The sequence below is a fragment of the Photinus pyralis genome, unplaced genomic scaffold, assembly GCF_008802855.1.
Source record: "Photinus pyralis isolate 1611_PpyrPB1 unplaced genomic scaffold, Ppyr1.3 Ppyr1.4_LG2, whole genome shotgun sequence".
Taxonomy (NCBI): Eukaryota; Metazoa; Arthropoda; class Insecta; order Coleoptera; family Lampyridae; genus Photinus; species Photinus pyralis.
In genome coordinates, this window is record NW_022170403.1 from 52,614,671 (window position 1) to 52,637,671 (window position 23,001).

Genomic DNA, 23,001 nt, shown 5'->3' on the forward strand with positions numbered 1-23,001 from the left:
TAACTATTTTTTATTTGACAAATTTTTGTGAAATGTAGGTAGACACCCTTAGCAGAACATGTAATAATGACGTTTACTGTACTTGTTATGCCACTGTCGGAGAACATTTTCTGACCCGAAAGACCAATTTGCAAATGAGTGTAACTTTTGTTTGAAAAATGACCTTAAGAAAAACTGTTCAATAATTTTGTTCCGTAAGTATGTACCTAGACAACAAACTTCGTGGAATTTTGTCAATTTTCGTTGTCCGGCCAAGAATTGCAGTGGAATTATTTTTTTCGAATTTTCAAAAACTAATTTCAGATTCAAAAACCACCAGATACCAAATTTCGTCGAAATGAACATTTTTTCGCACCCCTATTGAGGGGTGTGTCCTTTTGCGGTAGGAATTTTGAAAAATTATTTGCAAAACCGGAAAAGGCATATAGCAAAACCTATTCAAAGACTTACCACCAGTCTCTGTAACTGTTGCTGAGAAAAAAAGAAACTTTACCACTTTTTTGAGGGTGGCTCCTAAACGAATACATGGATTTTTTTTTTGGTGTTTGGATCCATCGTTCCTCGAAATGGGGGTTGAAATATATTGTGTGATCAAAACTCTCTAAACCTTCCCCATATAGTTTTTATTCGTTGAAGTTTTTAAAAATAAAAGCGACTATAGCCTCGGCGTACTGCCCTCATCAGGCGATGTGAAATTTAACAGGAAAACGGTAAGTTACAAACGTTGAAGACGAATAAGACGAACATGTTGTTTTTTAATTATTAACTGGCCAAGTGAAAAAACCTGAAGGGTGGTTAAACCGGAAAGGTTGTCCTAAGTTTCAAAACGAATTATTATCAAGCCTTGTTAAGTTAAGACAACCAACCGGAGGGTTGAATTATTACATTAAAAGTTGAAAGTTGAATTTAACACATTTCAAAAGAACCGGGGGGAAAAAATAAACTCATAAAAGTTTTGAAACTATTGAGATGACTACATATTTAAATTATTTAAGTTAAGTTTAAATTCGAGATCATGCAGACGGCATGTCTAGAAATGATTGACCACCAGGTTTACCTATCACTAGATAACGACCAGATAACTGACTTTAACAGCCTAAGTACCTGCTGATAATCCTCCTAAGTAAGTTCCGGTATCTACCATTCAATATAATATACCTATGCCGTTTTTGAATTCTCCACCAGCGAGCTACAATACCATCCTAACGATCGTCTAGTGAAATCAAAAAACAAGCCTGAATCTTTGGGACAAAATCATACCGTTGTTACTGCTGATCTTGCAATATACTAACAGCACAGCACAAGAGATACCTAATGTGGAGTAACCCCCAAAAGGAAAGGTTCCTATTTGTACCTATATATTTCACCAAAGAACTGAGATACATGGAGTTAATGAATTGTTTGAGATTTTACAATGCAGCTCGGCGGAATGCATTTGTAAACTAAACGGCCTAAATAGCTAGTTTTGGTATTCGGAGAGAAATTTCTTAGTAAAGAAAATCTCTTACGCATCGCTCCTTGTTTAGCGAACGCTGCTGACTATCCTTCCCTCTCCGTCTCACTCGCGATTACCGACTCGGCGAGGTCGGTAGGTTTTTACTTAAATGACCGTAACTTTTTTATTATGAAAAATTCACGGTAATGTTATAGAAAATAAAATAATCACAATGCTTTGGAGCATCGAATGAGCTATAAATATTGGAAATCGATATCGTGAAATAAAAAGTTATGAGAGATCAAAGTGCGCACTTTTCATCTGCTACACGAATTTTGGAAGTTGACTGTCATTTTTCTAAAAACTGTGCATAACAAGGTAGGTAAATTGAATGCTTTAGATTCTGATATAAATGTACTTTCATTTTACAAAAGGAATCATTGATGTATATCGCTTAGTTGCTGAGAAAATAAATACTTTCGGTGGTCTAGTCGCGCGCGCGAAAATGAGTAAATTTCAACTTTAGCGGCCTATAACTTTTGTCAGGACCACGGGAAAATGTCGTAAAGCGAGATTCTGAAGGTTCAAACATTTCTGAACAAAATGGTGTGGGTCCCAATTCTTTCTACTCCGAAAAAAAAAACTACCTCAAATAAGCGAGTTAGCGCCGGCTCTCCGCTGCACTATCTAGTTAGTAGGTATTTTTGCCCTACAAAAGGTGATGCAGTACAGTAATTTCTTAATAATATGTTGTTGAGGTGTGAACCTTGAAAAAAAACCATTTTTCGATTTGGAGGGGTGGGGGGGAGGGGGTTGAAAGGTACAAAAGCCCACAACTTCGTGAAATGACGCATGAACTACGCGATTATATATCGGCGTTTCTTTGACGATCCTAGCCGGTTTATGCTGACGTCTTGATACACAATTCAGCACTTCAACTCAACTGAAACCACATATAAAATCAATTTCAATAAGTTGTCGGGTGTTGGTTGCTGTGTCATTGTGATTTACTGCTAAGTTTCCACTCGTCCGTTTTTTTTCAATTCCATACCATTTTGGACTTAACACATGATACCGCGCAGCGTCTTACATTGGTGGGAAAAAGGCAAGATTGAATTTACTTTTTGTCGAAGATCGGGCGAACTGTAATTCTCCACCTTGCTACCACACAACGCAACGAGAGAACGTCGTCCAGCGTCTGCGATGTGCTCGGGTGCACAATTTATACTTGTTTGATTTGTTTGGAAACTTTTGGTCTTTTTTTCGTTTTTGCAACTGTTATCGAGAAATAAATATAAATCAAGTTTGGGTATATTGTGTAGTTAGCTAACTGGAAGCGAAATTTTTAAAATACCCAGCAGGCTCCGGCTTTATTTGGATAATCTCTTGTTTTTATTAGTCTTGACAGGTCGTATTTGAAATTATACCTTGGGTTTGCATATGTTGATAAGCTAAATGTTTAATTTGTGTGTACGGGGAAATTATAAAACCCTTTGAATCGGTAACAAAGCGTTTGCTGACATATGTTTATATGAACTTTTAGTCATAAAATAAACCAGAGAATTAGTATTTACATCGTTTTGGGAACACCCTGTAGATATCTGAAAAAACGTATATAAGAACCGAATGTGAACTTACTCCAAAATTATTGAAGTAGACTATAAAAAAGAATTTAACTACAGCATTCCACTTAAAATAACGAAGTGTGAGCCAATTTCCGTCGTATACAATTGAAAATAGTTTACATGTAACATGGTCAATGAATAAACTATATGAAAAACAGTTTTAATTTTTAATTTTATCCCTAATTACAGAGTGGCCCGCATAATGCTATTTAGAGGTGCCTCTGCAGAAGGTCTTAAGTTGGTCTATACTACTCCGGTATTTACCTTACGAATTAGGAAAACTGCAGGAAAACCTAATTCGGAGTAGCCGGTAGAATGCTGGGAACTGGTCTAAGGAAATTTCCATCTCCGCCACAGATGAAAAATTCACCTCAACCCAGGGCGTCGATTCCCGAAGATGTGCTTTGTTCACATCGACTGACCTTGATGTGAACGTGAATGTCACTGCATTCTCTAACCTATCATATCGAGCGATAAGTTGATCGAACGCAACGACTGGTCTTGACCACTCGTTGCGTGAAAGTCATGCGCAGTTGCAGCTACAGGACGGATCTTGCAGCTGTTTTTGCTATAGAGGTTATTCAGTGCCCTAACCTATAAATTCACATATTTTCTGTGAAATAAAACATGGAATTGTTCGAGGATTTTCTGGTTATTAATAGCAGTATCCATAATGCAAAAACAAAACTAAATACAAAACTGACAAATGACAGTTCAATTCTTGTCTGTGATTGGTTAGCGCATAAAGTTTGTCCACGATTCGGGAATGCAGCTAAACTTGAACTTATCCCTATCGTATACGATCATGACGTCATGGCAGCCGGTCACATCACATGCACATCACGGAGCATATCGACTAACTTCGGGAATCGATGCCCAGGTTCGAACACCCGACATCCGGATTTATAACCCAATGCTCTACCACTGAGCCATTCTGAGTTTCAGAAATCTGGTCACATTCGGTTCTTATATAATACTTAACAACTGATTCAGCTCGTTGCTGCATGTTGCTCACGGTCTGCACCTGTTATTAACTTTAATCAGAAAGTTTGTATTATTGCTAAAATTATTCCAGCTTCAATCGTATCAGCCTGCCTACTACGGGAGCAATTGTGGCACCAGTGATATAATCATACAAAAATATACGGTATTCCATTCAATTCTTGTAAAACCCTCAATAATTTGCAAATGTGTATTTTTAACGTCTTACCTTCGACGAAATGCTGCAGACACACAGAGATGGAAATATGAATAACCAACAGATACTGATGTACTGATTAGGTACTCTAGAAGGCTAACCTAACGATTGCACATTCTTTCAGTTTTTGACATTTTTAGCGAAGGGGTCCCTTACAATAAATTACCATTATAAATACGAAGCAAATATAGACCCTTATTTTCTGTATGTACATAAATAAGATTTATGTCTTACCAAATATGTACAACTCCCTAGGGTTTCAGTTCTTCAGCAGACATATTTCATTTTACGAACATAAACACACCAATCCCATTTTCATACTAAGTAAGGTACGTGATAAATTTAAATCAAGGGATCTCTAGCTTTCTACCGTGGTTTATGCAATCACGCGGCATTAAGCAAGATGGGTTTATAGTGTAGGTGCTCTCGGTATCTATGATACACTGTGTAATTAATATTTATATCACATAGTCTGTAAAGTAGCTACAAGAACGTTACAAAAGCGGATTTGGCTAGGTACACGTTTGCGAATATATAGTCTGGTTAAGCTTAACAAAATATTGAAAAGATCTTAGAAGGATTCTCCAAAAATAAATCGAGGATATCTTTTGTAAATATACCTAATATAGTGTATAAACTTAATAAGACCAAAGAACTGCCTATCTAGTGTAGCCTAAGTGTGTTTCTCCTAGAAATGTATATAGGTTTCACTCTATTCACTTATAGATGGAAATAACGAGTACATCCTTCCCAATAACTATAAAAGTATCTGATGTACCTATACATAATAGTGTGCATCTTTGGAATATGTAAACTAAAAATAGGCCACAGCTGTAATCGTTTGATGAATGAAATCCTCAAAAGTCAACTGCTTGATCGAAATTTCCATGTCGTGCAAGCTATTGAATTTAATTTCCGGTTGTAATGGGACCATAATGAGCAATCCGAGGATGTTACTCGCTTTTGTAAACAAAAGTATTAGTACTTATCTACGAATATTATATCTTAACTTACGCCACTGCCGCCACCTAATTACGTTAACATCAAGAAAATAAAAGATAATTAACCTAGCTCATAATTGCGCAACCCCTGATTGGTTGTTCTCTTAGGAATTGAAAATTTATACTTACTTGTGGAGTGGTGTCCGTCCTATTTATCAATCAATCGAAGAGCATATTTTAAATCTCTACTTTTAGTATGACTTCAAAAAACATAATAATTCATCTGAGTGGACAAATTCTCGATTGTTACCTAAAATGCGTTTAGATCGAACTACTACTGATTTTTTGTATACCAAGTTCAATATGCACGTAATAGTATTTTACATTATTAGCCAGGTAAGTGAGTTTTTACTGGCGATAGGAGAAGTTGACTGGCGAGCCGTCAGGCGAGCCTGTCATCTCCTAGAGCCAGTAATAGTACTTTGTGTACCAAGGCGGGAAAGTGGTTGTTTTCCGGGGCGAAGGAAGATATGGCCAGGCGAGGCGCAGCCGAGGCTGGCCACTTCCTGAGGCCCGGAAAACAACTTTCGTGCCGTGGTGCACACAATATTTTTTATCCTATACACTTACATTTAAAATTAATCCCTCAACAACGTCCGACCGCAAGCGCTTGAATTTGGATTTGCTTTAACGCGCCAACGTGCACGTGTTTGTTTTGTTTATTTCCACGTTTCCTGCTGACTACGCGTAAAAAATTTTACGAAACGGTGCAATCTAAGTGGGTCCACGAGTATATTTTTTACTCGTAGATTTACCCCTTTCCCTTATAATACAGTTCAACGCAAATTCAAATTCTAGCGCGATTGCACAGCGCGGAGTCACCGAAGGGAGTCACGGTGCAACAGAGCAGAGGTGCAAGTGGAGAATACCGATCATGTGCGAACTGAGTTGACATTTCCGGCATTTCACTGGCGCGTGATTATTTCGTTAGAAAATAACGGGATTTAAGGGGTTGTAATTATTGTGGTTATAAGTAAAACACTCATTAATAATGTAATAGTGTAAATAGAGATTTAATTAAAGCACGAGGAATAACACATACAACAAAAATCAGTCTTACTTCATAAGCAACTCAAACAAGACTCTGCATATTTTATTCGTGCGCACACACACCCTTCCTTCTTTCCTCAAGCGCGCCAATTTCAAATCATAACACCCCCTCTAATTAAGTGCTTGAGGACACTACAAAAAAATAAAATACCATCAAAAGATGCATGAACAATATCAACTTTGAAATTAACAAAAGCAAAAATTCATTATCTTCTCAAACAAACAAAAAAATTCAAAATCTTATCGACTGACGAAAGAAAAATATTTTACACAGAAATGATCCCCAACAAATATCTCAATTTACTAAAAATATTTAAAGTTAATGGCTTTGTTAAAATGTCTGCAATTTGAATATCTGTAGGAACATAACAAAAATTAATTATTTCTTCAACATAAGCTTGCTTTACAAAATTGTACTTGACGTCGATGTGCTTCGTCCTTTTGTGATATTCTGGATTCTTGATCAACTTGATTGCAGATTGATTGTCGACGTATATAACGGTGGGACTGCCGACTTCTTCTCCAATATCCTTGAGTAGCTGCCTCAACCAAATTGCCTCTTTAGAAGCATGGCATGATGCTATGAATTCGGCTTCTGTTGTAGATAAGGAAACAGTTCTCTGACGTTGACTGGACCAAGAAATCGAACCATTATATAGTTTGAAGACATATCCCGATGTGGATCGCCTTGTTTCAACATCGCCGGCATAATCGGAATCAGAATAACCAACCAATTCCTTGGTGTCGCATATCTCATAAGAGATACCGTAATCTGAAGTTGAACTTAAGTATTTTACCGCTTTGCAATGAACAGTGGTGTGCTTGTCTAGATATCTGCTTGCTACGGCCACAGCATACATGATGTCGGGACGAGTCACCAAAGCGACGAACATGAGACATCCCACAGCTTCACGGTAGGGAAACGTCCCTTTTGATTCTCCCGTTTCAAACTTCACGAGTGCACCAGGTTCCGCAGGTGTATTGCACAAACGGGCATTTTCGAATCCGAATCGTTTTACCATCTGTGTAATGTAATTTTTCTGGTGTATAAAGATTGAGCCATTCGTTTTCCATTCCTACAAAGTTATGGACTTCGTCATAAGTTATTTCAAAGTTTTGTTTTAATTTGTCCACGATGTCTGCAAGGGTTGTCTTGTTTTTCGCAAATATCAGACCGTCGTCCACGTATAGGGCTAAAACAATTCTCTCGTTATGAATTATAGTTGTGTACACACATGTGTCTGCATTAGAAGAACGAAAACCAAAAGATTTGAGAAAACTATCGAAAGTTTTATTCCAGCATCGAGCTGATTGCTTCAGACTGTACAATGATTTCTCTAATTTAAGACAGTGACCGGGTGGAACGTTGATTCCGGGTGGAGCTGAAATATATATGTCTTCGTGTAATTCCCCATATAAAAATGCAGTCTTCACATCGAATTGGATTATTTCCCAGTTGTATTTCACCGTCAATGCTAATAGCATTCGAATTGATTCAAACCTTGTGGTTGGTGAAAACGTATCTTGAAAATCGATTCCGTCTCGTTGCGAATAACCTTTGGCACATAATCTTGCTCGGTATCTGGTGATTTTTCCGTTGTTGTCATACTTGATTCGAAATACCCATCTCGCGTTTATACATTGTTGATTTTCGGGCAATTTAGTAACTCTCCATACGTTGTTTTTTCGTAGGGCACTCAACTCGTCTTTGATCGCTTCCTCCCATTCAATCTTCTCACGACTACTCATTGCCTCTTCGTAAGTTTCTGGAATGTGGACTTCCGAAAAGTTAACCTCGTACTTATTTGGAGCTTTTATATTTCTACGAGATCGTAAGTTGTAAGGACCAGTTAGATCATCTTCTTCATCCTCTATTATTATGATACTGGAGTCGGGGTCACTCTCTTGAATGACTTCTCCACTTTCCTTTCGCCTCCCTCCGGGGCCTCCATTATCATGATCTGCGCTTTCATCTAAGATACGTACTTGTTGTCGTAGGTCGTCCCCATCTTCCTTCCCTGTCGTTTCTTCTTCGTTGAATATCACATTCATGTCCATGTCCATGCTTAGTATGGTGTGATGTTTTCAACTTGTGTATTTCCACTTCGATTGAGTAGATAAACCGCGCAGTTCACCGCTTCTGCCCATAACGTTTTGTTTACATTTCTTGCATACAACATTGACCTTGCACTTTCCATAATAGTGCGCATTTCACGCTCGCTTCGGCCATTTTGTTGAGGAGTATAAACGGCTGTTTTTTCTAACTCTATACCTTGACCTGTAAGATAATGTTTAAATTCCATGTTACAAAATTCGGTACCGTTGTCCACATGTAACACTTTGATTGATTGACCGAATTTATTCGAAACTACCGCGTGAAAGTTTTTAAAACAGTCCAATGCGTCACTTTTATGCTTAATGAAATTTACGACTCGAAAACTTGTACATCCGTCTTTGAATAGAATAAAGTACCTAGCTCCTGAAATTGACTGTTCCGGCATAGGTCCGCACACATCACTGTAAATTAATTCGCCTGGTTTTGATACTCGTTTAACAGCTGATTTGAAGGGCAACTTATGTTGCTTTCCTAACACGCACGCTTCACAATAGTATATTGAAAGACAAGTGTTACAATGCGATCTATTGTAATACGACTATCTTGTGGCACGAGTGGCGACGCGAAGCGTAGCCACGAGTGTCCGCAAGATAGGAGTATTACAATAAAGCATGGTCACAAGAAAGAAAACGCTGAAGGGACACCCGAATTGTACAAAAGATGAATTGATGTTTATTATAAGTTGCTTTAAATACAAATATATAATAGTCCAAAATGAACAGTTTGCTACTATGTAACAAAAGCAACTCGTATTTCATCCCTTAATACGTTTCTGATGTACTCTTCGCAACCAACCGTTTCCGTGTAGGAACTTTGGTTATGCGAGAATCTAATTTTTCCTGTTTCAATGTCGTTAACGTTTTATTAATTTAAAGTTTCACATTTTCTATTCTAGTCAGTCTCTCACTTCACAAGATGTTTCACAATCTGCTGTGCTCAAAGGCGCCACGATAAAATGGCGCATTGATGATCATTCCTATTCAGAGAAACTTAAAAAAAACTCACACTTGGTAATACACACCCCGATGAAGTGCATCTTGATAATCATATATAATACCATGAGTAGTCGAAGTATTGTCGAATATTTTTAGGTGGTATTTAAAAGCGTAACTAGCATGAGTGGAACAGCACCTCAAAAATAATTGAATAATATTTCGACTACGACTTGTTTTCGAAGGATTATTCAATGAATCAAAAGAAACTTACCCACGCGAATTTATATTTATACGCGATAATCCCGAAGCCATGTCATTATTTCCATTACAACAATAAACGTCAAAATAAATTACAAAAGTTGCTTTTCATTCTGCTGTGTGCTCAAATTAAAAGATGTGGTGATAAGTCGGTTGTCGAAATTGATTAACAAACTAGAAGAATGTTCCGGATAATACGGCAAAATTTCGCGATATTTCACTGGTGGAAGTTTGACAAATGTCATTGAATAATCGCATTGAATAATCGCACTTATTCAACGGAAAAAATTTCGATATTCGGAATATTCGCCTTTGTCCATCGGCGCCAAGATCGGCGCGCTAGAGGAGAGCTTTTTTAAGGACTACCCTTCACATTATACTCCGGGAACAAACGCTTTATTAGAAAGGGTCCCGTAAACGGATAATGTTAAAGAATGTTCCGTATGCAAATGCAAATCGCTATGTCTCCCCTATGAAAAAAAAAATACGCGTCAATAAAAAAAGTTTCGCTACTTGTAAAAAGCTGAAGCGTTTATTCCCACGAGAACGCATCTGCCTTGACGTCCACGGTCTACACTACGCCCTCGCAATTAAAAAAAAATTAAATGCCTACCTAAACGACTCTGTTCCCTTAAAGTTTCACTTATACATGCTCATTTGATATAAGATGCATCCTTCAAAATATAATAAAAATAATTATTCATGTATTTCCTTAGATACAACAATTATGTAATGTATAGGAACAAGTCAAACTTACACACAGGTTAGACTAACTACATATAACATGATCTTTACTAATTCACGCGTTATAGTATATATATATTTATATATTCGTGATGCTTATGACGTTTTTTACGCGATTGAATTTAGTTTTTTTTATAACAGCATTTAAATACATAATACAGATGTATAAAGAGATAAACATAGATATCTGTGTAAGTTTCCATATCGTTATTACGTTGCTATAGCAATTGATAAATAACTGCCGCCATCACAGATTTATGTAAAATTTTACAATTGTGACATTGAATCCAAGTGAAAGTGAATGTATTTAATGAAGAAGTCGAAGACGCTTGGAATTTGGGAAACTCGACTCTCATTCCACCCAAATCGAGAGACCGCTACGAAAACACACACCAAAATTTCAAAGACTAGTGCACCAAGAAAATAAATCTTTGAAGGCGTACTTTGTTGAAACGGATGAGGTACTGATGAAAGCTCCAGGAAGTCTGAGGGATGAATACTCGATGTTAAAGTCGACAATTTTTCTTCACGACTCTATTAATATATCGAATTTCTTGACGTTAATTGTATTTTAAAGAAGAAAAATGTGGGATATCTCCCAAAAAAGCCATTGTTTTTACCAAAGAACAGTTTACAAAGTTTTTACTTGAAGCGCCAAAGAAAAATTTCTTGTCTTTAAGGTGAATTTACTTTTAACTTAACAGATAAATTGTTTTTTATCCTATACAAGGAGAAACTTACATTTTCTCGCCTGTGTGAGGACGCGAAAGAAGACAATTGCACGCATGGAGCGAGAAAATTCAATTTTGTCGGCTAGGCGAGAAAAAAAATACGCCTTATGTAAGCTAGATGGCGCGGTTGTAATAAAATGTCTAAAGTCATTAGATATAGAAAGTACCGCAATCATCCGCCATTTTTGGGCAAATTTGCTGCCAACTTAAAAAAATTGACAAATAAAATCTGAATAGCTGTCATTTTTTATAACCTAACTTCATAGTACTGTCATGTTTTATAAAAATATATACAGATATCTCCAAACAGGTGGAACAATCCCTAACATTAAAGTTACTAGAATCTGGTAACTTCCGCCATTTTTGGGCAAAAATCATGCGTTCTCTCTCTAACACACGAGCCCAATGGATTGCGGTACTTTCTATATTTAGTGACTTTAAAAATGTCAAAGAAGTTATTTCTTTTTAATTAAATAAGAAACATAAAATCGTCAACACTGAATTTAATAATTAAATTTACCCTATGTTCACTTTATTTTACTGAATTCAAGAATTTATTTAATTACCGCGAACCTATACCTATCAATGTTTCGTGAATTTGAATACTTTCCCAATATCACGTGACCAATTCAAACGTTTCAAACTTAAGTCATAATCTCTTATCTCCCATTTACTTTCAATAACGATCATCTGTATCAATACATTTAACACCAAGATGTACTTTGCACTGTAAGTAGAACACCGCTTATCCGCAATAAGTAGCATTTTAACATACGAGACTACCCCGAAGTTAAAATGTGTCCAGTGTGACTGTAAGGAATGAATAAATCTATTTATAAAACACATTTTTTTAAAATACAAGATCATCAAGGATTTAAAGTGTGCCCATTGCGCGTTCGTCACCAAGCATAAATCCAGTCTTAAAAGCATCTAACATTTGACAAGACATGGATCCTGCCAAGGATTTAAAATGTAACCGGTGTGATTTTGTCCCTGAAAACACACATTCAATTTTAAAACACATTTGTTAATAACAAAGACCAGTAATAATTTCAAATGCGCCTGGTATTAATTACAACCCCTTAAATCCCGTTATTTTCTAAGGAAATAATCACGCGCCAGTGAAATGCCGGAAATGTCAACTCAGTTCGCACATGATCGGTATTCTCCACTTGCACCTCTGCTCTGTTGCACCGTGACTCCCTTCGGTGACTCGGCACTGTGTAATCGCAAGCGCGCTAGAATTTGAATTTGCGTTGAACTGTATTATAGGGAAAGAGGTAAATCTACGAGTAAAAATATACTCGTGGGCCCACTTAGATTGCACCGTTTCGTAAAATTTTTTTCGCGTAGTCAGCAGGAAACGTGGAAATAAACAAAACAAACGCGTGCACGTTGACGCGTTAAAGCAAATTCAAGCGCTTGCGGTCGGACGTTGTTGAGGGATTAATTTTAAATGTAAGTGTATAGGATAAAAAATATTGTGTGCACCACGGCACGAAAGTTGTTTTCCGGGCCTCAGGAAGTGGCCAGCCTCGGCTGCGCCTCGCCTGGCCATATCTTCCTTCGCCCCGGAAAACAACCACTTTCCCGCCTTGGTACACAAAGTACTATTGTTTTCCTCTAGGTGGGAATGATATTATGTATAGCTGGTCCATTAGACGGGAGGAGCTGTACAATATGAGAGTTGAAGATACTGAGGAACGTGACGCCTTAATCATTGTGAAAGTTCCTCAAACGAAGACATACCTATTCAGCGATCCTTCCTTGTTATTGCCCAACCAAACTTGAATATATAAATCTACATAACAAAAAAACCTTCGTCCGAAAATTTCAAAATCGTCTCATTTCTTCTTAAATTATCGCAATGGGAAATGTACAAATACGTTGTATCTACCTATTTCTTACTTAGTTATTGTAATAATGGATTAATCTTGATTAAAATTACTTACCGTTCTAGAACACCAAAACACTTACCGTCGAGTTTATCGTTAGCAACCAGTAAACGTCACGTACTGTCTTAGAAACAGACATGCTAATAGTACATTATATATCAAGGTAGAGAAGTCCACTATTATTGCCTGAGCACCAAGATTACATCTCGAGGCGCTTGCGCCGAGGGGTGTAAGGTGCGAAGGCAATAATAGACTTCTCTACCGTGGTATATATACTATTTTTTCACTACTAGCACTTGAAATCCTCTAAATTAACATATTATATTGATAAGAGAGTTAACGGTTGGACAGAATTGTTTGTTTCTTAATTTAACATGTCAATCAAGTACGTGGAAGTACAAGTCAAACAGGCCGTATTTTGTTCTGTCATTGAGATTTTTCAAAGAGTAATTTCGTTCGAATTTTTTCAAAATGTGATAATTTTAGGTATGTAATTTCTCCGGAAATTGCGAATGGTGGCAATTATTCGTTTTAGAGAACTTATCTAAACGTTCATTGAGCGAAATTTCGGGTTGTGTTTTCTAAAAGTGACAGCGTGACAGTTCTCATTATTGACTACTAGTTAATAATAAAAAATTATTAACCACTTTGAACAAATGCCGAGAAAGCCTACTTTACAAGTGGAAAAAAGGTTAATAATCATGTCATCAGACGCTAGTAGTGAAAAAACAATATAATGGAGCTCAATCGCGCAAAAAAATATTTATGGTTTTTGACAAATTTAGTTGGATTTTGGTGATTAAAATTATATATTTCAAAGATAAAAATGCTGGTTATTTTGGATAAATAAGATAGTGAACTTGGAATCGATAGCTCCGGTAACTGGTACGCGAGCTGAACCTTTTGTTGTATATATTCATTTACACAGAACTTTACAGGTACTATTTATTTCACAAACATATACATTATTTACAACACCTTTTAATACAAATTGAGCACTACTAACTTTTTGGAAAGATCTTTGAGTCGACCTACTTCGATTGTAGGCGAAATGTGACTAACTTGAGAACTTAAAAATGGACTAATTAACACCCTAACACTAAGAACATTTATTGCACCCATATGGACTGCAATACTAGCGCAAAGGACCGCATGCAAGCGGCTCCTTTGCCTAGTCACGTATTATACAGTGTGTAAAGCGATGGGGTATACAAGAGGGAATTTTTTAAAATATTGATTTATGAAAAAAATTCATTCTTCATGATATTTTTTGCTTGCTTTGAAAGTACCAATAATACTTTTCGATTGTTTGCGGTTTGATAGCAATACGCTATCTTCATTATAATGTAGAATGATAACTTTCAATAAAAAAAATTAATTTTATTATTTTTCCAAATTTCTATAAATAAATTTTAGATTATCGAAACGTTATTGGTACTTTCAAAGCAAGCAAAAAATATCATGAAGAATACATTTTTTTCATAAATCAATATTAAAAAAAATTCCCTCTTGTATACCCCATCGCTTTACACGCACTGTATAATTTAAAAATTAGGGTGACAAGCGAAAACAGAAAGAAAACGGAAGTGATAAATTGAAGTAAGCATTCTAACAGTTCTGAAACAAAAAAATAAATGGAACTTATTTTAACTTAACAGAAATACTTATAAATTAATAATATAAAAACCGGCGGCGTCTAAATTGACAACACTGTTTAAGGTTAATATCTTGTGCCCTTGAAGAACTTCCGGCAGGATTGCATACTGAACATGCCAGCTATGATTCGAATGATCTTTTTTTACGCTATAAATATTTCCGAGGCCATAGTTGACGCTCCCCAAAAGCCAAGCGAAAAGCATAATACACCATTACTTATACGAGAAGGAACCAGAGCATGGTAGATATTAATAAGTTAAGTTGTATTTAATATAGATCGAAAATGTCTAAATGCATAATTTAATGAATTCAATTTGGCTAGGACATCTATACAATGATCTTTCCAAGTTAAAGAATCATAGGTAGTTACTCTCAAAAATTTGTTAGTATCAGATTTGATCAACTGGTTATTATTTGTTTGCGGAGCGTGAATCCAGCAATCGGTTTTGGATCTTTTTTAACAATATACGCAAGAACGAAAATAATGTTTTGAATATTTCGGACGCCAACTTCGACGCTACTTCCAATGCGTAAACCGGAAATTACGTTGGCAACACGTAAATTTTTTATTACGGGATGGCTCCCTCTCGTCTTCGGCATTGTTTCAACCTAAGGATAAATGTCACCCTTTATAGTTTACACAACAATATCAAAACAATTTTGGAAAGTAGTCAATGCGTTGAGCTACTTATAGGCTATAGCGCGTTTTTGTGCGACGGATTGAGGTCTTACCTATTACAAACAATAGGTACACACGCGCTAAAAACATACAGGGTGGTGCCTAGCGCAACGCAGCATAGGGATTTCAATGGTAATTTCTTTATAGTAAATTACTAGCTCCCCTAATTATTTTAGAGCAAAAGTCTAAATATGTTTCTTTTAGAGAAAAAAATACTGCATCTGTTCATACTTTTAGTTATAATTTTCTATTTTTCAAAACCGTAGAAATCGAGAAAATAAAAAATTACGTTTTTATAAATCAGTGATGCTTTGGAATCTTTTAACAAACTGCAAGCGCATCGCATCTAAGTTATCGTTGTTTGACGTCGAACGATTTCCATATTTAATTCTGTTTCAACTAACCGACGCAATAAAAGGCATCTTAGGGTAATGTTTTTTTAGAGAATGTATGCTGCATCTGCATCACATACTATTTGTTTATCATTTTTCGGAATCAGAGTACCTACATAATCGAAGAAAAAAAACTGATTTGAAGAAGGTTTGTTCCTAAACTTATATTCCGATTTTCCGCTAGGTACTGCAGCCAAAACGTTGAATGTATATTGTCGTTTTGCTGATGGTTTTGACGGACATTTTGAACGTTATTGCACTTGCAGTTCTTTAACTAATTTATTAACAAGTATAAATTTAATATACGTCAAAGGCAAATAATGAAACGTGATCGCTGTTTTTTTAGGTAATTCTAAGGCATATTTGATTTATTGTAAAATGAACCTTTTTATTTTGTCGATTTCTACGGTTTTGAAAAACGGAAAATTATGAGTAATAGCATGAACAGATTCAGTATTTTTTTCTCAAAAAAAAACTTATTTAGACTTTTGCTCTAAAATAATTAGGGGAGCTAGTAATTGACTATAAAGAAATTACCATTGAAATCCCTATGCTGCGTCGCGCTAGGCACCACCCGGTATAACATCACGCATTATCAAAGTCCCCATTTAGCTTGTTCAATAACACTTACCTACATTAGAATTCCCACTTACCTACTTGCTTTATAGAATATTCCCTTTTTTTTCATCTGCGCAAGTTATACCAATATTTTGTCCTTTTATTGGATGTATCATCTGTTAGACAATAAGTAGATATATTATTATTATCAGACATACTTACTTGGGACACTTATAATTGTTGGAGCTATTTACCCGCTAAAAGTTATTGCGTTTCGTCATCCTTTTCATGGCTAGGTAGGTAGAAGTACTATTATTTAGGTCTTCATCCTGAACGAATAATCAGCTTTCTTTACCAAAATATTTGGGTTTATGTGTAACATTCATTTAATGGGTTTTATGTTTTACTTGTATTATGCTACGGTTTTACTAACAAATTTGACGAACTGACCAGGAAAAAATGAACACCTTGATTTTTTTAGATCACCTTTCTCTTCTAAAAGCATTTTTAGCTAAATCTGTCCAGTATAGTAATTAGTACTAATTATTGAGTTTAGTCCATTAATCAATTAGTATCTTTTCATTTGCAATAATAATACATGATCCAGAAAACTATAAAAAAAAATTTAAAAATTAAATATTAGTCAGTAAGAAAGGTAGCAATAATAACTACAATCCATATTATAGCTGTTACTGCTTAATAAAAATTAAAGTATGCATATTTTAGATTGGAGTTGACGTTTGACAAAGCCGAGCAACGATCAATTAAGCTAGAACAAAGTTACAAACTTTTGGACACATGGAAACGCCGCAGTGACGACTTATTGTACTCAATGATACCAAAGACCGTTGCTGATAGGTTAAGGGGAGGTAACTCATCTCTCACCACATGCGAAGTAAGTTGTAAAGACTTTATTCTATAAACTAAGTTCTATATTGTAGTCGTTTGATTCCGTAACAATTATGTTCTGCGATTTGGTTGGTATTAATTCAACGACAGTAGAAGATGCTATGGACCTTGTATCCTCAATGAATGAGGTTTTTTCGTGTATCGACGAACTTATGGATAAATATCACGTTTACAAGGTAACTCCCTTTTAATACACTAGTTCCATAGACAATAACATAATTTTCGAATTTTGCCAATTCTGTTTTCATTATTAAGTTTATAATCACGCAAGGAAGAACTGATTACTTTTCAGTGACCCAGGAGCTCCTGTCCTTGTGTCCGTCTGTAACAAACATAGCAAAAGAGCTCCTGGGTCACCGAAAGTTTTATCAGTTCTTCCTTAATGATGGAGGTGATCGCTGAAACAACTGAAAACAAAATTGGAAAGTTCGAAACCGTTTACGAGTTAGCATGTGCACAAAAAGGAAGAGCTGATAAATTTTGTTGTGACACAGGAGCTCGTTTATTATATTTGTTACAACTATATTTAATTTTTAGGTCGAAACAGTGGGACAGATTTATATGGCAGCAAGTGGAGCCCCCGAGAGAACAAAAACTCATGCTGAAGATATGGCAGATTTGTCTTTGGATATGATACACAACATTAAATCCTTGCGAATGCCTTCTGGTGGACATGTTGAAGTAAGAATTGGTATGTGACTTGGTAGTTCGCTTTATTGTATGCTGGAAATTGCATTATTAATACCTGGTTTAATCAATAATGATTAAGTTCTAAGGTATTTATCATACCGTAGTATCTGCAGTGATGTTAAACTTACTCTAGACTAGAGTAGAGGCTATAACTTTTGTTTATACTCGTACGTTAAAGCCACTTTGGTCAACTGGTTTTTAAACCTAGAAAAGCTTTAGATACCATTACGTAATTCGCACTTTTAGATCTCTTTATTTGTGTAAAGGAATATGTGCCTCATTGCAAGAAATAAATGACAGGAACGTGTAATGGAATTAAAATCATTAATTAAATCGTGCCTTGAAAAAATTAGCAGTATGCAGTGCGTTCCAACAGAATTTGCTCCTATTTCTAAGTTTATTATTGCAGCTTCGAAATGGGTTCAATTAGCAAAATGAGACATTTTCATAATACTATAATAACGTCAAACCAGAAAAGTATCGGACTATCGAGAATAGGAAGTTTCCACTTTTTTGGTATATATCAATTTTGAAAATTTAAGTAAAGTGAATCAGTAATGCAAAAGAATATTAAAATACCTCCACAAATGAAAACAGGAGACTTTAAAGTTGTGCTTCGAAAAATAAATTCCGATTCATTACTGGGGTTGTAAGGTAGTAGCATGCTATATTTAATATTTATCGATGTTTACTTTCTTGGTAGATGATTAATGGTGAGGGGCCTCTTTACACATAAACGTCTCAAGGCCGCCTGGAATACATTTAAAATCTATATAGCTATATAATGCAAGAACATTTTCGAGATAATCACATTTAAGCTTTTACACCGCCAGTAGATGTCTATCGTCTAGACAATATTTCCGTCGCTTGAGAGTACCCTCCTCCGACACTCCGTTCGGCAGATATTTGCACTGAAAGTTTTGACTTCACCAATAGATGTTTCTGGTCCTTGCGTGCCACTTGCCCTTTATGAGTACCCTCTTTCGACCCTTCGTTTACAAGATGAAACTTCACCAATAAATACTTTTTTGTTGCCTCTTCTTTAAAAAACCTTTTTCAAAATAGTCGCTATTAAAAAATCGAACCCGGGCCGCCCGCGTGGCAGCTGCAACAATTAGATATGGTACCATTCGGGTCTTGGCAGTGACGTCGCCTAGCAGCTGCGACCTACTGCCACAACCTACTTTGGTTGCTCTGTTACGCCACGGAGTGTGCCTCCCGGCGCGACACACTCGCCTGGATGGGACAGCGCCACAGACCAATCCCTAAGAGCAGTGCCTCGCGACCACGGTGGCGTGGAAGGGTCGCGACTGCCGGGCCGCGGCTTCCAAGGTCGGAATGGTACCTACCTTAGACAAACGACGACGACGACGGCTAGCATCTTAATAGATATGGATGATTAGTAGAAAATGGGTGACCCGGATTCGATTCCCTGTTGATGCAGAACGTTTTATGTTTTTAATTTCCTATATTATTTAGCATCTCTACTAGTCCAGTCAAATAAGAAAAAATAAAAACATTAATCGGTAAAGATCTGAATTTTGGTACACATGTTCATTAGTGTTCCCTATTGGACATACTAAAAGTCCCCGTCAAAATCTGTTGCGCTCGCCATCCTGGAAAAAAGGAGCACTTTTTCAGTTTCTTGCCTATATATCGGCAACAATTATTGATACGGAAAAATAGTTCAGATAAAAAATATAGTTTATTAAATTGCCCATAAAAAAGCATATAGTATATTAAGATACAAGTGTATAATCAAGTCTTTAAAGCACGCGCAACGAGTTTAAGGGCACGACGCAAAGCGGAGTGCCTTTAACGTTGCAAGTGCTTTAAAGACAAATTATACACGTGTATCTTATAGTATTTTTTATTATACCTGCAGTATAATTTAAAAATAGGAAATACAATGAAGTCATATTGACGTTATACTCGAATACATGTCTAATTAAGTGGGCTGGGTGTTCGTAATTTCACGATTGCCATGGAAATGTCACTTGACGTTTGCTTATAAAAATCATCGTCTTTGTGAATTAAACGATTTCCGTTGAAAAAGATAATACACCGTCCATTAAATCGATTGTCGTAAAATCTAAACGAACGTTGGTAGGTGTAAAATTCAAATCCAGTAAAGCCTATTATAAAGAATATGAAAAGTTCTTTCCATGGATGGAATAGGAAGTTACGAATAAAGTCTTAAATGCATCCATAATGCTGGCATATATGAAGGAAATGTCAAAGGTATTTAAATCTTCTATATTTTGGTGCATTCATTCAAAACTTTAAAACAGTGCTGCGATTAAAAAGTAGAACAGATTTGGAAGCATACCCTAAATTACGCGCGTTTGTGAAAGCTTCAACCAAAGGATAGGTACATAAGCCAAAGAAATGTTCTGCATTTACAGAAAGCGACCTAAGAGGATTTTTTATTTCATCCAGCAGATGACAGTTTCAAAAGTCATACTTGAAGTATCGTTACTTAGCAACTTTAAAGCACGTGTGTTTTAAAGGCCCTTTTTCGCACGCATTTGAGTGTTTAAAACGGAGATTGTGATTCAGGTATAATAAAAAACATTTTTTTGTATGTCCAATACTTTAGCTATAATCCGACATCGAATAGGGAATCAAGTATCCTGAGCTCTCGAAACAGTCGCGCAGATATTTTTTTACAACTTTTTACTAATCATAAATTCATTGAAAATTCTACCGGTATTTCTTATATATGCGAAGTCGTCGCACTCAAGCTTGGTATGAGACACGTTTAAAGGTTTCTCATAAAACTCTCTCTCAATAGAGCTTTCATCTTCAATGTGAGCACTGAGTGTGGACTGGGAGCCTTCAGTGCAGTCCGAACAGGGTCAAGGTAATTCTGAAGGTCTGATAACGATGTCGGTTTTAATATCTCTCACTAGCAGGCACGTTATACTTATGCAGATAAGGGCGTTCTTCAGCTTCAGAAATCATTTCGTTGCTCCAACACTTTTACACATTTTCGCTTACCTTTTTGAAAAAAACATGATGTATCATCAAACATTATGTCATTGCTAGAATGCTTTATCGCACGACGATTCTGTTCATTTGTTGGCTCTGTTACAGCTATCGGTGTAGTCATAAAAAAGACGGCCTCCTTCTATAACTACGATACGGGGCCTAAACGCGTTCTGACGTATTCAACGTGAGATTACAGGTAATCTGGAGATACAAAAAAATCTAAATACTCTTTTTTATAGGGAATTTAGTAAACTATATTTTTCATGTAAACTATTTCTTCGTGTCAGTAATAATTGCTGAGATATGGGCAAAAAACTGGAAAAGTGTACCGTTTTTCCAAGATGGCGTCTCGAGCGCAACAGATTTTGACAGGGACTTTTAGTGTGTTCATTAGAAAGTCCCAATCAATGTGTATACAAAAATTCAGATCTTTACCAATTAATGTTTTTATTTGTCCAAAATTGCGCTAATTTGACTGGACTATACATTTCGCCAGACTAATGACGATCGTTGATGTAGGATGCCACACCGACCCACAGGGTTTGTCTGTCCTTAGACCTTCCTAAACCGTTCATCCGATTGCAATGAAACTTTTGGGAATGGTTGGACGTATGCTCGCGATGTTTCTGATTTAGTAAAACACTTCCCTAAATTCCCACAGGAGCGGGAACGGAAAAAAACTGGATTTTACTTTCTACAGCAAAGAGTCTTGGCATTTAGAACGTAGGTTCTTTTAAAGACGAAAGCTCCTCCCGAAATTACCACAGGAGCGAGAAAAATAGATACACGACATTGACTAATAGGCGGTACGAAATCGCCGGGAACGACTATAAAAAATAACAATAGTTCTAATACTGAAGAGTTTTGAATGCACGCAAGAAGTAATCCATCGAATTCACTCGTTCAGCTGTCGGAAAACGCACATTTCGCTTTTCATTCTTCAGCCCTATACCCATCTCACCAAATTCCATGCACTGTAAAGTCAATTAAAAATTAATTGTTATATTGAAATTTCTCCCAGTGCCGCAGACATTCCATTTTATTTTATGCAAAGGGAGTCTACAACCTCTGTAATTCGGTTCGGACGCAAAATACTTCACTTTCAGTTGAAATGAATTTATTTTTTATTTTATATGAATTTCTTGTGAAATTCTAGCCATATTCAGTGCTGAAATTAAATAACTAAACAAGTAATGAAAGGCGTCCATCTAACCTATATTTTTTAAGGTTGGCATTAGCAAAATATCATGTGAAAGAGAAGAAATGCAGCATATGAAGCACATCTCTCACTTCAAAGATTTCCGGAAAGTTATTTCACTTTCGCTTTTCATGAAATACAGCGTGTTTCAAAATGATAGAGGGGTTTCAACATGTTATAATATTTGATAGATGAAACTTACAGCCACAAGTGATATATCAAATGAAAGAGAAACTCAAACAGTTTTTGTTTGTTGGCATCAGTGCGTATGTTTCCGCCGCAATCCGCTAGAAAGCGCTAATGACAGGGCTTGTTTCGCATGGCCTCCACGGTCACCCGACCTAACCCCGTGTGATTTTTATCTTTGGGGGTTTATTAAGGACCGTGTGTATGTGCCTCCACTGCCAGCCGACCTTCCCGATTTAAGAAACAGGATTGAAACAGCTGTTGCAGCAATTACTAATGAGACACTCATCAAAGTTTGGGAAGAACTAGCATACCGTCTTGACGTATGCCAAGTGACGAATGGTGCTCACATTGAACACTTGTAGGCTATAATGTAAAACTGTTTGAGTTTCTCTTTCATTTGATATAACAATTGTGGCTGTAAGTTTGATGTATTAAATATTATAACATGTTAAAACCCCTCTATTCATTTTGAAACACGCTGTATATTTCAGCGTGTAAAACGCGCTTAAAAATTTAAAGAGGAAAATCGCTACGATGGGAAGGACAGGGCCACTAACACTGTTATTTAAGGTGATCAATGGACACCGTCCCCTTGGGCAATCGAACTTGAAACTGGGACACAAAAAAAGGAAGCGATACGCAGAGGAACCTAAAGGCCATCTGGCACGATAATAAATTTATTGTAAAGTTTTTGCAAAGAATTTTTTTCTCTGAAGGGACAAGGATAATATATTTCACAAAAAAAAAAACA

General features: G+C 36.4%; 1 protein-coding gene across 1 annotated transcript in view; it reads left to right on the forward strand.

The window, feature by feature from the left end:
• Positions 1–23,001, forward strand: part of LOC116163318 (soluble guanylate cyclase 89Da-like) — a gene marked incomplete at its 5' end in the record, with an annotated part of 47,588 nt that overhangs the window by 16,435 nt on the left and 8,152 nt on the right. Inside the window, 3 exon segments of the mRNA XM_031477201.1 lie at positions 17,000–17,168; positions 17,215–17,358; positions 17,720–17,873. Coding sequence (XP_031333061.1) covers positions 17,000–17,168; positions 17,215–17,358; positions 17,720–17,873 — 467 coding nt within the window.